General features: G+C 35.8%; 1 protein-coding gene across 2 annotated transcripts; it reads left to right on the top strand.

Annotated features, from left to right (window-relative positions):
• The first annotated feature begins 4,619 nt into the window (after window positions 1-4,619).
• On the top strand, window positions 4,620-13,336 carry LOC134848014 (paired box protein Pax-8-like). Of its 2 annotated transcripts, none has more exons than XM_063865345.1 (9): window positions 4,620-5,623; window positions 6,295-6,481; window positions 8,501-8,698; window positions 10,366-10,598; window positions 10,868-11,151; window positions 11,344-11,743; window positions 12,048-12,266; window positions 12,628-12,807; window positions 13,052-13,336. In XM_063865345.1, the coding sequence occupies exons 1-9, from the start codon at window positions 5,581-5,583 to the stop codon at window positions 13,054-13,056; spliced, it is 1,749 nt and encodes a 582-aa protein (XP_063721415.1). In that variant the 5' UTR covers window positions 4,620-5,580; the 3' UTR covers window positions 13,057-13,336. The 2 variants fall into 2 exon arrangements, with proteins under 2 accessions (XP_063721415.1, XP_063721416.1); XM_063865346.1 differs by lacking the exon at window positions 4,620-5,623 and adding an exon at window positions 5,669-6,125.
• Window positions 13,337-14,866: the final 1,530 nt, after the last annotated feature.

Here is a 14,866-nt window from a genome sequence, read left to right as displayed (position 1 = left end):
CTTGTTGGTGTTCAAAAATTCGATAAAAACTGCATAAAAAGTTTGATCCTTAGTTTTGGAAGTCAACAAGTTCGATCGCAGTCAGTTAAAACATAGCACATTTATGATACAAAAAAATCTATGAAAAAACGTGACACTGCTCATATTTTCAAATAATTTGTACCCGCACAGAGAAATCATAAAATAATATATTGTTTTTATCTATAAAATCACAAAACAATCTGTTATAATTCATTGAAAATGGATTATAACCAAATTTTTTTTAGTGTCAGTTTGATCCATTATAATCAATCGGAATCGAATATATTGTTTTTTTAAAGAATTTATTGATTACGCTTGTTTTCAGTTAACAACGTGTTTAACAGAATCACTTAGTCTCTTGGTTCATAATGAGTTCAAATTTCTAAGTGTCTCGTGCACATTTGGTCTGGAGATAACGAATACGCCTGTAACGCCAAAGGTCGTGGGTTCGAATGTCACCATGACTTGATTTTTTTCAAAAGGTTAATTTTCCGTTTGTAAAAATAAATTTTCGGCTTATTATTTGTCTGCTTTTGTTTTCTCGGCTTAGTTATCACATCTTAGAGTTTTTATTGTAGTTGCTGTTTATGTTATCTTTTTTCTGCAGTTTGTAATGTTCTCCTCCGTATCGTACAACATGTTAAAAATCTCAGAATAGACAACAATTTTGCTTTTATGACAACGATTTTGTTTCGCTCAAAAATGTTTTTGAATTTCCATTAAACGCCGTCGGATGGGTTTCCGGGCGTGTTTTCCGCAAATAGAACATCATTCCAGATAACCTTTTGAAGTTTAGTAGTTGTGGTTTTTTCAAAAAGTTTTCAGATTTCTTTGGACTTAGTAGCTCTTTCCTTTCTTGTCTGCTAGATTACAATGCTATTTTTGTGGTATCGCAAGTGATGCGAAGCTCAGCTTCGCCTCTGTGTGGAAATTCGAAATTTACAACTTTATTTTATTTTAGCCCCCTCCCTTAGGTAGTCTAAGGGTTTTAGTTGAATTCCTTTTCTTTTACCACCCATTCTCCCCGGTTTAACCACTCGCCCCTAGTTTCCACATTTATTGTACGTAACTTAAGTGGAGGAGGGATAGAAACTAAGCGGCGTAGTACACTGGGGGAGGGTTTGGTGAAATGGGGTTGGGGGTTAAAAACTTGGTTAGGAGTACCCTCGAGGGGGGAGGGTAAAAATTTGGGTATGAATACGCCCGGGGGAGGGGGAGACTAAGGGGAAATCAGTTTTTGGGAATGGGGTGATAGTTTGGGGAGTGGGTGTTCGAAATTTAATCCTACAGTTTTTGCTTGTCATAACTGTAAAAAAAACAACCCGCAATACGGTTCCATGGATAATATATGATTTTGATGGAATTTTATGGTCTGTCTCTATAATTGATAAAACAAACATATATAATTGATTAAAAACCGATTATAAAAAAGTAGAAGTCAACTTGAATCATTATAATCAATTATAACGGATTATGTAGGGTTATAATAGCTTACAGTGGAAACTATTAGGTTTTTATGAGTTAACGCCTGGACTTTCCAAAAACTTAAAAATAAACACTCCAACTTGAGCGTTGCAATTGCTAAATTTAGTTTCAAATTTGGCTATTGCAAAAACCAGTTGTACTGTATTAGAATTGTCTTTTTTCTGATTGTTTCTCCCTCCCCCAACATGCAGAATAAATTTTATACAGAATATAGTCTGTAATAATCCATTATATTAGAGTTTAAATGGACTATATTCAAAATAATTTCTCCAAAAATAAGGAATTATAATGAACTAAAATCAAGAACTGATCCCAACCTGTAATTATAATCAATTGTAATGAACTGATCCCAACGTATAATTATAATCAATTTTAATGGCAATATATCGGTCGACAAAACTGATAATAACCGATTATTATCAATGAAACCTCACTGCCGGATAGTATAGAACTTTTTGCGAAATTTTCAAAATTTCAGCGAATAAATTGAATTTATTTACTGCATAAAAAAAGTTGTTTTGTTTTGACTTGTCTTTTTTCTACATATTTCCCCCTTTCCCCATCATATCGTAAAATTTCGATATCGAAAAAGATCGTAATCACGTGCCTCTTTAAACCTCCCCCCCCCCCCCCCACAAACACATCTATGGCACCTCCCTTCAGACCTTTACCTACCAAAAAAGTTTTGGGCTGCCACGTGTCTGGAAAGCTTGACAAAAAGTTGTGTTTGTATAGTTGGGGTTGAGGGATTTTTGAAAGAGTACTAAAATTGCATTGCGGAGGTGGTATAGGTGGGGGAGAGAAAGGCAGGTGTGTGTGCGTTCGGAAGGGGGGTTAGGTGTGAGTGGGTGGGGTAGGGTAAGTCGGCTGGGATAGATGGGGTTGGGTTTAAATGGGGGCGGGGTGGATGGGTAGTGGGTGGCTGGTTGTAACTGTGGCGATAAATGTGGGGGGATGTGGGTATATTTTGGCGTTAAAGATAAAAAGACCTGGGCTTACATGGTGATGGATATGGTTTTAAGTAAAATTAAGCAAAAGTGAGTAGATTTAGAAATCGAGTTGTCGTGAGTATTATACAAAAAGCTACAAAAAAGTTACAAAAAATTGAAAATTTTATACAGATAATAGTCCATTATAATGGATTTTAAAAGGATTATAATCGATTTAACTTCTTCAAAAATAATGGATTTTGTTGGACTATAATCGATTGCCTGACCCTAAAGTGTAATTATAGTCGATTATTATCCATGGACTCTTACTGCGGGATATCATCGAATTTCTTGCAAAAATTTGCAAAATTTCTGCAACTTAACCAAATTTAGTTCTAAGAAAAATGCATTGTAATCTATTCAATTTAATCGATTATAACGGATTTTTGTGATAAAAAATGCATTTGATTTCAGTGTCAAAAATGATGAATTATAGTCGATGATAATGGATGGATTAAGCTGTTTTTTTTTTTCAAAAATGTTCGATTATAATGACAATATAATCGATTTCGTGGTTTGATTTTTACATCTGTTCTGGATCATCATGCTTAAGTTTTGTCTCGGAAATCCATTGTAATCGATTAAAAAACACGAGTGCTCGGTGTGGGTACTCCAGCACTGCAAATTTTTGACTAATTGCAACCCGCTAACAAGTTTTCAAGTTTTTTTAAAGAAAATAACGCCATATTTTTTCAAACTAGAAATTTATGAGGCAACCGGATATCAGTCCGAAAACGAAATCTAAATTGTTATAGTGATAAAATTAGAGTATGTTAAGCTTGCCGGAATTTAAGTAATTTGAACTATTTTTCTATCAAAGTAACAAAAAACAGCCCTCTGTTTTTAAAACTATTTAATTTTTTTTAGAATTGCTACAAATTCAACATGCAGCAAACTGAAATAACAACACTATTTTGGCAAATTTCGAAAAAAAATTGGTCAAAAATGCGTGCTGCCCCTTAGAATTACTATATATTCCCGACGAAGGCGCTATTAGAAAAAGTTTAGGGTTGATCGGTCGAAAATGGCTTTAATAAAAAAAATACAAAAAGGGGTATATTTTGGTTGGTGAAGGGATCCAATCCTTGAGGTGAAACGCCCCCCCCCCCCCCCCTCTTAAATCCCCCTGCAAGGGATACGAGGTTAGGTAGCAGATTCTGCTGGCATGTAAAATTTTAGGGCGAAAATAGATGTCGTAAAACAATACCAAAGGAGTGACTCATTTGGTGGCGAGGGGTCGAATCCCTAAGCCAACCCTCGCCCCTCTATAAACCCGCCAGCTGATTCATACATTAGCTGGCTAATAATAGGACTGGTTTAATACGTCAGTTGAAAAATGTTTTGAGAATTCAATTTTTTGATCATTTTTTTAGTTTTCCATTAGATGATCTGCGTTGTAATGAAATTACTTGTTCACACATGGTTGCGTGCGACATTGGCAAATTGAATGGGCTGAAATTGTTCTATACTTTTTAAAATATAATTTCCATTATTAGAAAGGAAAGTGAACTCACAAACATTAGCCCAAACAACGAATCAATCTCCTGTGTTCTGATTGAATATAGCTTTTTTAAAAGAAAAGAAACGAAATTGGATTGCTTTCTCATAGAAACAAGAAACTGATTTTCTGATTTCAATTTAGTTTTTTTTTCTCATTAGGTTAAAATGCAATTTACTTATAAAACCAAATGGAATTGGTTTATTTTTACGTTCCCTGAGTGCATAAGAACGATAGTAAACGTAGAACATTAAATCCTGATTGACTTTAAAGGCTCGATGTGGTTATGGAGGGAGGTGGGGGTTGGTTTGATACTTTATTAAAATTTATGGCTTTTGTGGGGAGGGGGTATTGGTTAGTTTAGCGAGTGAAATGGAGGGGGTTTCTGTAATGGGATTTCTAATGTTTGAAGTGACGTGTCTTTAAAGAAGACTCTTTAGAGAAATCTTTGTTGATTGTTTATTGAGATTAATATTGCTAATTGCGGATGCGCGCCAATGACCACCTGATTAGAAAAAGTAGCGAGTCTCGAAAAGTGCTCTTGGCTTGGAATTCCTCAGTGGATTTAATGAGCTCCTTTTTTATTGGCTAATCACCGCGCAACACCATTCGAGCAAAGCCGCTCCATCTGGGAACCAACGGCGCGGAAATCTAATAAATTTCAACAGTCGCTCCTGAACCGAAACCCATTATTATACTTCCCTACTCCAAAGAAAAGAGTCCATACTCTGAAAAAAAAACCACCTCAGCTAAAAAAAAAATAAACAAACTCTTAACTTATTAACCCAAAGATATTCCTTCCAATATCTAACTTGCCTTCTTAGCCTATTTCCCAATTTTCACTTCTCTCAATATCTGTCAAATTGTTCACGTTATTTTCCCCATCATTCGCGTTGATTCCCATCCTGATTTTTTCCTTCGCGTATCTGATCTGTGATTGGTCCATCTCTGCAGCCAGTAAAACTGCTCCTTTTCCACAGGAAAACTGATCGAATTGGTTTTTCAAGCTATCAGCTTGATTAGATTTGAGCTAACAGTAGCTGAAGACTTTTAGTATCATTGTTTGCTTTCTCCGCTTCAGAACCCGCAGCTAGCTTTTTTGCTTTCCGCTTCCGTTGTTTCATTTTCCCCTTTCGTCTGCTAAACTTTTTCCTCGTGACTACCCATCGGTGGAATTTTGCGCGGTCATCAAAATCATCATACCCGAAACAAACTTCTTCAACTGAACTAGATAACACACAACAATACTTAAGCATAGTAGTCATTTGGTCTGCAGTTATCTTCAATCAACCAAAAACTGAGTGAAGCTTCTTGAAAAAATATACGGTAATAAAAAACCGCAGACTTTTCTTTCGTGGTTGTTACCTTGACGCTTCACTGTTCATTGCTTGATCAGTCAACTCTTAATCAGGAAATAAAACCTGAAGAGTTTGCGACTGGCAACTGAGCCGAAACGAGTTGAATCGACACGCACTGAGTCAGAAAAACACGAACTCATAATATAGAAAAGGTGTGCTAGTTCTGCTATACTTCATTGGTGATTTGTGACCACTGATTTCGTGGAAACTTCGAGGAGCTTCTCGCAACATGGATTTCGAGATGTTTTCGGATCGGTGCAAACAGCTCAAGTGTAAGTAGACATTTCATTTTCTTACCACAACAAACCCATCTTGTAGTCAAATTTAAGATTGCAATTAACCAAATAACTTGATAACATTTTAGAATTGTTAAAATTATGTTCTTCATGATCCTCATACTGTTACAGTTTTTGTATAAACTTTTCAGTTTTTAACTTCAAACTTCTTTGGCTATTCGAGCCCACTTAAGTAGTACGTTTAACCTTTTCATTCAAGCAAACCATTCTTGCTGCTGACTTTCAACTTTTGATTTTCTCTATCACGAAAGGAAAACTTTAGTAAAACTTTAGAAAACATTCACTAAACTTCACTCCTTCGCTAAAGGAAAATTTGGAAAAAATGATGAATTTATTCTCAGTTTTGATTTTTCGAGTTTCTTAATCTTCAATAAAATAGGAAATAGAAACAAGACTTGCTTGCTCCTGTTTGACATATTTGAAAACGGGCTATCACTTATTTCACTGACATCTTCAAAAACCCTGCGTTGTGTATGATGTAAGTGATTGACCTCAACTTTGATTTTTATCTCGAAACTTCTTCAAATGAAAATTCTACTTAAAACTCATAAGTTCATTTGTGATTAGAATTTTTTAGCTATCATCTTTTTCTTCTTTCTTTGGTCGTTTTTGTCCATTCTCTAACGCTTTGTGGGCTGTGTTTTTAGTTTTCCCAGACTCCGATTTGGGTCACGGGGGCGTGAACCAGTTGGGGGGAGTGTATGTGAATGGGAGGCCACTGCCAGATATGGTGCGACAGAGGATAGTTGACCTGGCCCAGAGTGGGGTGAGGCCATGCGACATTTCCAGACAGCTCAGAGTCAGTCATGGATGTGTCAGCAAAATACTCGCCAGGTGAGAGACACTTCGTTCTGAACTACTTTCGAACCGGAGCTATCTGAAAACAAATGTATCCATTGCATGATCCCATTGTTAGTGGATAACATTACCATCGTGCGAAACCAACCGTGAGTCAATATCGATCAATAATTGGTCAAAATTTTAATTAGGTATCAAAAATTTAAATGAAAGCCTGTATAAATTGCAGCTGAACTTATTCTTTTTAAACAGAAAAGTGCAAGTTAACTCTGAAATGCTGACCATCCTCAGTTATAAGATAATTTATTTTCTTTGGACGATGATGGCAAAAACAAACACAAAAGTTTTGTAATTTTCAGAACTTTTTCCATTATTTCTCCAATTTAGACCGACAGATTAGGTTGCCTTGAATTCTTCAAAATCTCCTGCTATGATTTCTATGTTCTTCTAATCACCATTAATTGTCACTTCTCTCTAATTTTCCAATTAAACTATTAGAGTGCCGCAATTATTTGCTCCGCCCCAGGACATCGGATCATCCTAAATATTGTACTTAGTTTTGGAAGGGATTTTGAAGTTTCAAGCTTCGTGCCAAATTTGACTGTTGATAAAAATGGATTGTTGGGATTCATTGACGACCAGCATTGTTACTCGGTGTCACCTAACTACAGAATGTTTTCACTTTTTTTACTATGAAATATCATCTGATGAAATTATTATAAACAACAATATTGCAAGGGTTTACTTGGCTCATGATATGTTTTTGTTGTCCTTTGTAGGAGCCGATTTTCATAACAACGCTTGAGTCTGATTTTTTAGGTTTTCATTTTTTGGCAAATGTCATTTTTTGTTTATTTTTGTTTTTTTTTCTATAGCAATTCAAAGGAAGAACGGCGACTCTTAAAGTGTCTCGCAAGAGTCTATAACTGACCGAAAAAGAATCTCCAAGTTTCTGATCTATTCAAATTTATCTGTTTTACAACTATTTAACAGGCAATTTATCTCATTTAAGTTAATTTTTTTCTTTTAATATTAATCTGTTTGCTTAGGAGTAGTCATAAAATCTTCACAAATAGTGATACTTTTTCTACTAGTAATCCAAATATGATTTGGTATTTGTTTGTTGTCTGTTTGTTTGTTTTTTCTTTGTATATGCGGGCAGGGTCCATTAATTAAAGAATAGTTCTGCTCTTTGAAACAAGCACTTCAAAAGATGAAGTTAATCTTCAATTTGGGGTCCAAATTGTTTGTTTATATCCAGAACTAATCCACCAGAATCAAAAAATGAGACAGATCCTGATGATACTCTGCTATATTTTTAAACACTCGTTCCACTCAATTATTTTCCACTTTTTCCGCTTTCTTCAATTTTATTTTTTAATTTTTAGGGTACATTTGTTCAGTCTCGGGTTCTAATCGCAGGAATTTAGGGGTCAATTTCAGAGACTCTTCATCTCATTTTTCTATTTTCCACTTCGCTGCGAAACCCCGTCTTTTGTATAGACTCCATATTGTAAATACCTAGAAATTTATCCAACCCTGCTAAGATTTTTTTTTCCCTATTTTTGACTCTGGATAAAAAAACAATAACAAATGTTCTCATAAAACGTCTCTTTCAAAACTAATCCTAAAGTATCAAATTCTAATACATAAACAGAAGAAAATAACTTGAAGACGTTTTTAGATCCGATATTTTTCCGCTAGCCTGGATATTATTTGGATGAAAATCTGGCTGCTCTAAAAAGCAGTTTCACATATCAAACAGAATTCAGCCATATGTGTATCATAAAAATCTCTGTAAATCTAGTTTATTGATGAGGTTTTCCGATAACACGTTTCCTCCCAGATTGATTTCAAAGTCCATATAACAATTTGAAGCTTTCTTTTCAAATAAGCCCAAATATTTCAGTATCTTGAAACATTTACTTAAAAAATGAAATTTTTGCTAAACACTTTAATTATCAGTACTTTTTAAATCAAAAAAATGTGCTAATTTTGTATTCGGCCAATTGAGCTTTTTGATTTGTATTTGATTCAATACGTGCACGCATTTAGGTTCTACGAGACAGGCTCCATCCGTCCAGGGGTGATTGGGGGCAGTAAGCCTAAAGTGGCCACTCCTGGTGTGGTGGACAAGATAGGAGAATATAAGAGACTCAATCCGACCATGTTCGCGTGGGAGATCAGAGACAGGTTGTTGCAGGACAATGTCTGTTCATCAGAAACTGTGCCTAGTGTGTCTTCTATCAACAGGTCAGTCGAGTAATTTCAAGGCCATTGTTTGCAGTCTTTTTGAATAAGGTCAACTTTTGGTATTTCTTAAAATATTATTAATCAACAATTACCTCATAACTATAAGTGTAACAAGCATTGTTTCGTTTTAAATTGAAAAATGGATGATATCATTTTTCAAATAAAAAAAAAATTTCAAGGGTTTCTGGAGGGTTCTTAGACATTTATCATAATAACATTTTTTTGTGAAAAAAATCAGAGGTGGAGTTGGGGTTCTGAAAAATTTTTCAAAAACTAAAATTGTGTATCTATAATTAATAATATCTTTTGAAGGAAAGAAAAATATTTCATGCATGCGTCTGAAAAAAATGCACGCTGGCTTGATTATAATGAACATTCATGTTTGAACTGTAATGCTTCAGCCAGTGTACTAAAAAGAACGGTTATTCGTTGGTTCCTGTTTCCAACTCATCAGTTTTTGAGATAAAACAAACATCATGTCAGCCAAAACAATTGCAAGATTCATTAATTTTTCGTGCCGTATATTTGCGCTAAAAGTGATGACAAAAATGGAAAAAAATAAGCTAAATGACTGATTTTTTTTTCTGAAAATTAATTTTCACTGTTTTGCTGTTGAACTTGAAGCTTGATCGACATGAAATAGATCTAGGCTTCTCTTTTTGTAATGCAATGATGGTTTTGATTGGAATTCGAGTTAATTTTAATTTGGAGGTAGACGCATCAAAGTACTTTTTAATTTACCTGATAAGAAGCAATTGGACTCAAAATAGAAAGACACCGTTACAAGTTACAATATTTAAATGACAAGAAGGGAAAAATGAAAATTGTCTAGCCCAGGAAATATTTTACTCAATTACATTTTTACACAAGCACTTGTAAACTAATCAACAACAAAGTCACGGCTGAAAAGCTGATAGTATCTAGGATCATATCCTGTGCAAAATATAGATATTTCTTTTCAATTTTTGGACACTTCAGTTTTTTTATCATTGTAAAATTTGCAAATCAAAGTTAAATAATAATTTATTGAAACTTTTTTTTTACAAAATGAAAACTGGAAATTATAGTATCAATTGCTTGCAAAATGGACTTAAGCCTACGCCTCATTAACTTCTCAGTGAGTTGAAAAAGTCCACTTGAAACTTTTGAGACTTAGTAAAAATGTGTTGAGCGGATTTGATTCAATATGTTGCAATAACAGTTGGCGTTGATTGAGAGAACTTGTCTTGAAAAAGAGAGCCATAATTTCTGAATGAAGTTTCGCTCCGTCTCAACTTCCCTGAGGCATGAACTAACAAATGTTCGCACTTTAAGACCATTGAGGGACTTAAAAAGAGTGGCAAGTAAACGAAAAGTTAGAACACTTCACAAAGAAAAAAAACAATTATGCGTGACGACTTTTGTGTCTCACTTGAAAAATTTCGGGACTGGAATAATTTTGATTCAATCAAAATGATTTTCTGAAAGTGATATTAATGAAAGCAAAAATTATGCTGATGTTTTTAAATAGTTTTTTTTTTATAATTAAATGCCAAAAATACAGGAAAGATTGAAAGAAAACGAAGAAAACACAGTTATTTTCTTCGAGGAAAAATTGTAAACTTTTATTTTTCGATCAAATGATAGTTTAAGCAAGTAAATTGGAATAGTTTTTTTTTTCATTCCAGAATTGTGAGAAACAAAATTGGAGACAAATTGGACGGAGATGGTAAGCGGGACTCTCTCGGTGACTCCATGTCCACACCTGGCGGCCATGATTGTATGGACAAGGATCCCCAGTCACATCTAGTGTCCTCTTCAGTGACGAGTAATGGCTCCTCCTATTCCATTAATGGAATATTGGGAATGAGGGATGCTCTGAGTGGACTGTCCAGAAAAAGAACTTCTGGCATTGCATTCGGCATGTGTGATTTGACTAAAAATGACTTATTCAATGATCAGAAAAAGCTGATTTTTTTGCATTATGAATCTCTGATCTGAAGTTTTCAATGAAATGTTCTACACTATTTTTGACTTTTTTTCTACATTCGAATGCTCACGAACGTTATCTTTGAGCGTCTTTAAAAAAGATTCGTGCAGTTTTTTTAAACTGATATTTTTTCTCAGTTTTCAAGTAAATTTGAACTCTTCAAATTTAATCAAAAGTATATTTTATGATTTGTTTTCTAGATGGAGACCGACTCTTAGACCACTCCTCCAAACTCAAAAGAGGTGACGACCCCCACCACAACCACCCCTCAGCCTCTCTCTTCCACACAGCCCACATGCACCCCTCCCCCCACCCTATGGGTCCCTTTGCCGCTTTCGCCACTGCACCCCAAGGGCACATGGGGGCAGCGGGGGTGGGGACTTATGGAGCGACAGTGGGCACAGGGTACCCTGCCTATGTGCATCAGCATCACAATCACGCAGCTCATTTCAACAGTGGGGATACTAGAATGATGCAATCACAGGTACTCATATGAAGGACATTTTTTTCATCTTTGTTATTAATTTTGATAAAATAGCAAAATATTCGTTTTGTTTTGTTTTTAGTGAAAGTTGACTTTAATGTGAGCCGTTATTGAAAAAACTGGAAACATTTAATTTTGTTTTTATTTTAAAAAAAAGTTTTTTTTTGCACATTTGCTCATTGCTGGTTTCAGATGATGGCTGCAGCTGTGAACCCGCACTCTCTCTACTACGATAAAATGACCACACCCTACTTCACATCAGCACTCCCCTCAGACTACCTCAGAGCAGTACAGGGTGCCACTTCAGGAGGGGTAGTGGGGGGAGGGATCCCCACCTCACTCAACCCCACACTTGGAGGCAACTCAAACACAATCAACAACCTATCCAGTAGTAATGCATCCGATATGATGTCATCACATTACGCCCTCTTTCAAAGCCCAATGAGTCAGAACCCCTCTTTGGTCGGGGGTGGGGGGCAACAACAGTTGTCTGCAGGGGGGATGGATCTGAACTTGCAGATATCGATGGCAAATAATGCGAATTCAAGTGGGGATAATGTAAAAGATGGAAGATCTAGTTCTGACGCCAATGGTAAATTTTTTTACTCTTCGTAGAACAATCATCAGTCCAGAAATTTGTGTTTCTCATTTTTAGACTGAACAAAAAGAAAGAGAAAACTATTCACAAATTGAAATGGCTTAAAAATAGCAGTTTTTCATTGTCCATCTCTTAATTTGTTTATTTTAAAAATTATTTCTTAATAACTTTTTGCAGCTGGTATCTAGTCTTTTTAACCAAAGGCGTGATACTTTTAAGGCGGCTTATAATAAGATAACTTTATGCTCTAATCATATACTGTCGTCGCATAAATTTTAATTGGAATTTGATATTTTAGTGGGCCTGTTCGACTCACAGCCCAGATCGGACTCCGAGAAGACTGCGACTATCTTGGAGGGCGACACTTCTTCTCTGCTGCTGCAGGGGTCTAACAAGCAGGCCACTTCTCTCGTCCCCCCTCTCATGAATGTCAACTCCTCTTTCGGGAGAACAGGCACAAGTGTCACAGGGACCCCACATCATGCACCCAGCATGTATGCTGCACTCTACCCATCAGGTAATGACTTCAGCCACTTTACCCTCCAAAACCCACTAAAATCTTGTATACTACAACCACTTTGAACTACAGAGTGTAGTTCAATAACAGCCTTAATTTCAAACTTGCCATACACAATGAATAAGTGACATGATCTTAATGTTAAATTTTCTTAAATCGCGAGATAACTGAACGATTGTCCAGCAAAAGATGATAAAAATTTTGTAAAAAAAAACAAAGTTATGAGGTAAACGTTATTAGCAGAAGCGGCTGAAAAGAGACTACTTCGATGAGAAGTTCAGAAATAAATCTTCTCTGCAAATTAATTGAGTGAACTGAAGTATGTAGAAGGTAAATTTACTCACTCATTGTCTTTTTTCAGCTACCCAAGAATACGCTCAGAGTCTTCAGCAGGTGTACTCATCTGCCGCAGCTGCGGGAGTTGGGGTGGGGGTGGGACAGTACAACCCAGTAGGGGTGGGGGCAAGTGCGGCTGCAGCTGCCGTCGGTTTTCCCCACACAACCACTGACTGGCACCACAGATTCAACCCTTCTCTCATTGGTGAGTCATCAGAAAACTATAATGGCCAATCAAAGTGTAGCATTTGCGACATTCTAGCGTGAAAATTACTCATTTCTGATAGATTTGAAGACATTGATCAAAGTTTTTAGCTCCCCTTCCGCACACGCAAATTTGCAAAATTGACAAAAAAAGTGCGAGCAAGAAATGTAAAATTGAAAGAGGTTACGACATATATTATAAAAAACTTGTGCTGCAACAAATAAAACGTTTCTTTTTGTTTTAGTTTAAAGCCGAAGATGATTCTGCTCAACTTAGCTCCCGAAGTTCAACGTCATCTCGCAATGGACTAGATCAATCAAAAGTGGAGTGGTGCTATTCGACTGTTTTCATCATTAATCTTTCCCTCTTAAACTCTCTACCAAATTATGAACTATTAGTTAGATTCGTTTTTAAACCCCTAAGTTGTATATTGTGATGTGAAGGGTTTATTACTGAAAAAAATATATATATTTTTTGTAGTTTCAACCAACAAATGATTCTATATTTCTGCTTTCTTTCCAATAAAGCTTTCAGAGAACGAACTGTTTTATTTGAATCTCAATCCGTCTATCGGAAAAAGTAGTTTTTAAAACTGAAATTGATAAAAAATTGAGCAGTTGAAAGTAATAATTTAATCGGACCAGGGGCGGATGTAGGATTTTCTCGAGGGGGGGGGGGGGGGGCGGATTTTCAAAAAATATTCGAAAATTTTGACGACCTTTTTTTAGGTCGGCCAAATTAATTTTCCGAGCTCTCTTAAAGCACTAAAAAGACGCTGTTTTGACCAAATTTTCTGCGCCGAAGGCAAATTTTTGAAAAAAAAACAGGTAAAAACAGCCGTCACCTCCTTGGGATTGGACCCCCTTTGGGTCGGGAGTGGGTCAAATCCCTGTAGGGGGAGGCGTACGCCACCCCCTCCTAAATCCGTCCCGGATTCGGACCAAATGACCATCCTTCTCTTCCCATAAAACACTATTGGGGGAAAACGATGTTAACTTTGTTCAATTATGTAAATTTTAGCCAATCAAAACCAAGTAGTTTACAGGCTTTGCTAAGCAACTTTAATCAAAAGCAAATCGTGGGGTGGATAGTTTTAACTTGGTAATATAGGGGGGAGGGGACAATGTTACCTTGATCGATTTATTCATATCAAACTCACTGCAGGGTAACCGCAATTAAATTCACCAAAACAAACTGCTTGCACATCACGGCAAAGCTCTGAATCTTTCGACTGTCGTTTACGTGTTTCGAAGACTTTTTGGTGAGAAAATCTCAATAACCCATATTTACTTGACGATTTTTATCCAACAAAAATTTAAACTGAGCCGTGAAAGAAAACAAGACTTTTAGAATGAAGGCAAAACTGCTCGTATTCCGACTGCCCACAAGCATCTATTAAAAGCTTGTTGATTAATTTTTTTCATAGTTAGGAAAAAAATTGCGGAAATACAAAATTGAGTCTTATGAAAAAAAACTTTGTGTCTGGTGAAAAAAAGATCAAACGAGCAAATTCCTTGTTTCAATTTATTTTGGAGTTATTTGCTTTCCTGCTTTTATTTTACTAGGAGGAAATACATCGAGCCTTAACTAAAATGTCAAAGTACTCCCATTTTCGGACCATTTTTTTTTATAAAATGATCCTGAGTTCGATTTTTTTTTCAAATTCTGCACCATGATCATCATTATCTCTCAGACTGTATAAAATTTTCGTTGAGTAAAAACCCAAAGTTTTTATGGGAAAAAATAAGCCGAGCCTAATTATTCGAAAGTTGGAACAAAAACATGACCAAGTTAGCTTGCTAGATTTCAGTTCGTTTTAACCTTTGTACGGGATAGTAATAGGTATCACACCTCAGGATCATAGACAGAATCCTGAACGTTTTAAAATAGCACTTTATATAAGCTCAAAGCAAAATTAGGATACTGCTAAGCCTTCGCTGGTTAACACTGAGTTTTTACAGGTTTGATCTCCTTTGTGCCATTTCTTTGAAAATTTTTCTAAAATTCCAACCCAAGCATATACAATCTTCATTTTTGTTTCAAAATTCTAAAAAGTATA

Source organism: Symsagittifera roscoffensis, chromosome 6, assembly GCF_963678635.1.
Source record: "Symsagittifera roscoffensis chromosome 6, txSymRosc1.1, whole genome shotgun sequence".
NCBI lineage: Eukaryota > Metazoa > Xenacoelomorpha > Acoela > Convolutidae > Symsagittifera > Symsagittifera roscoffensis.
The sequence above is the reverse complement of the archived record's forward strand: the minus strand, read 5'-3'. Positions and strand labels throughout refer to the sequence as shown.

Coding starts and splice junctions, on each gene's coding strand:
- LOC134848014 (XM_063865345.1), top strand. CDS start 5,581: ATGGATTTCGAGATGTTTTCGGATCGGTGCAAACAGCTCAAGT. Junction 5,624..6,294: donor TCGGTGCAAACAGCTCAAGT/GTAAGTAGACAT, acceptor CTGTGTTTTTAG/TTTTCCCAGACTCCGATTTG. Junction 10,599..10,867: donor AACTTCTGGCATTGCATTCG/GCATGTGTGATT, acceptor TTTGTTTTCTAG/ATGGAGACCGACTCTTAGAC.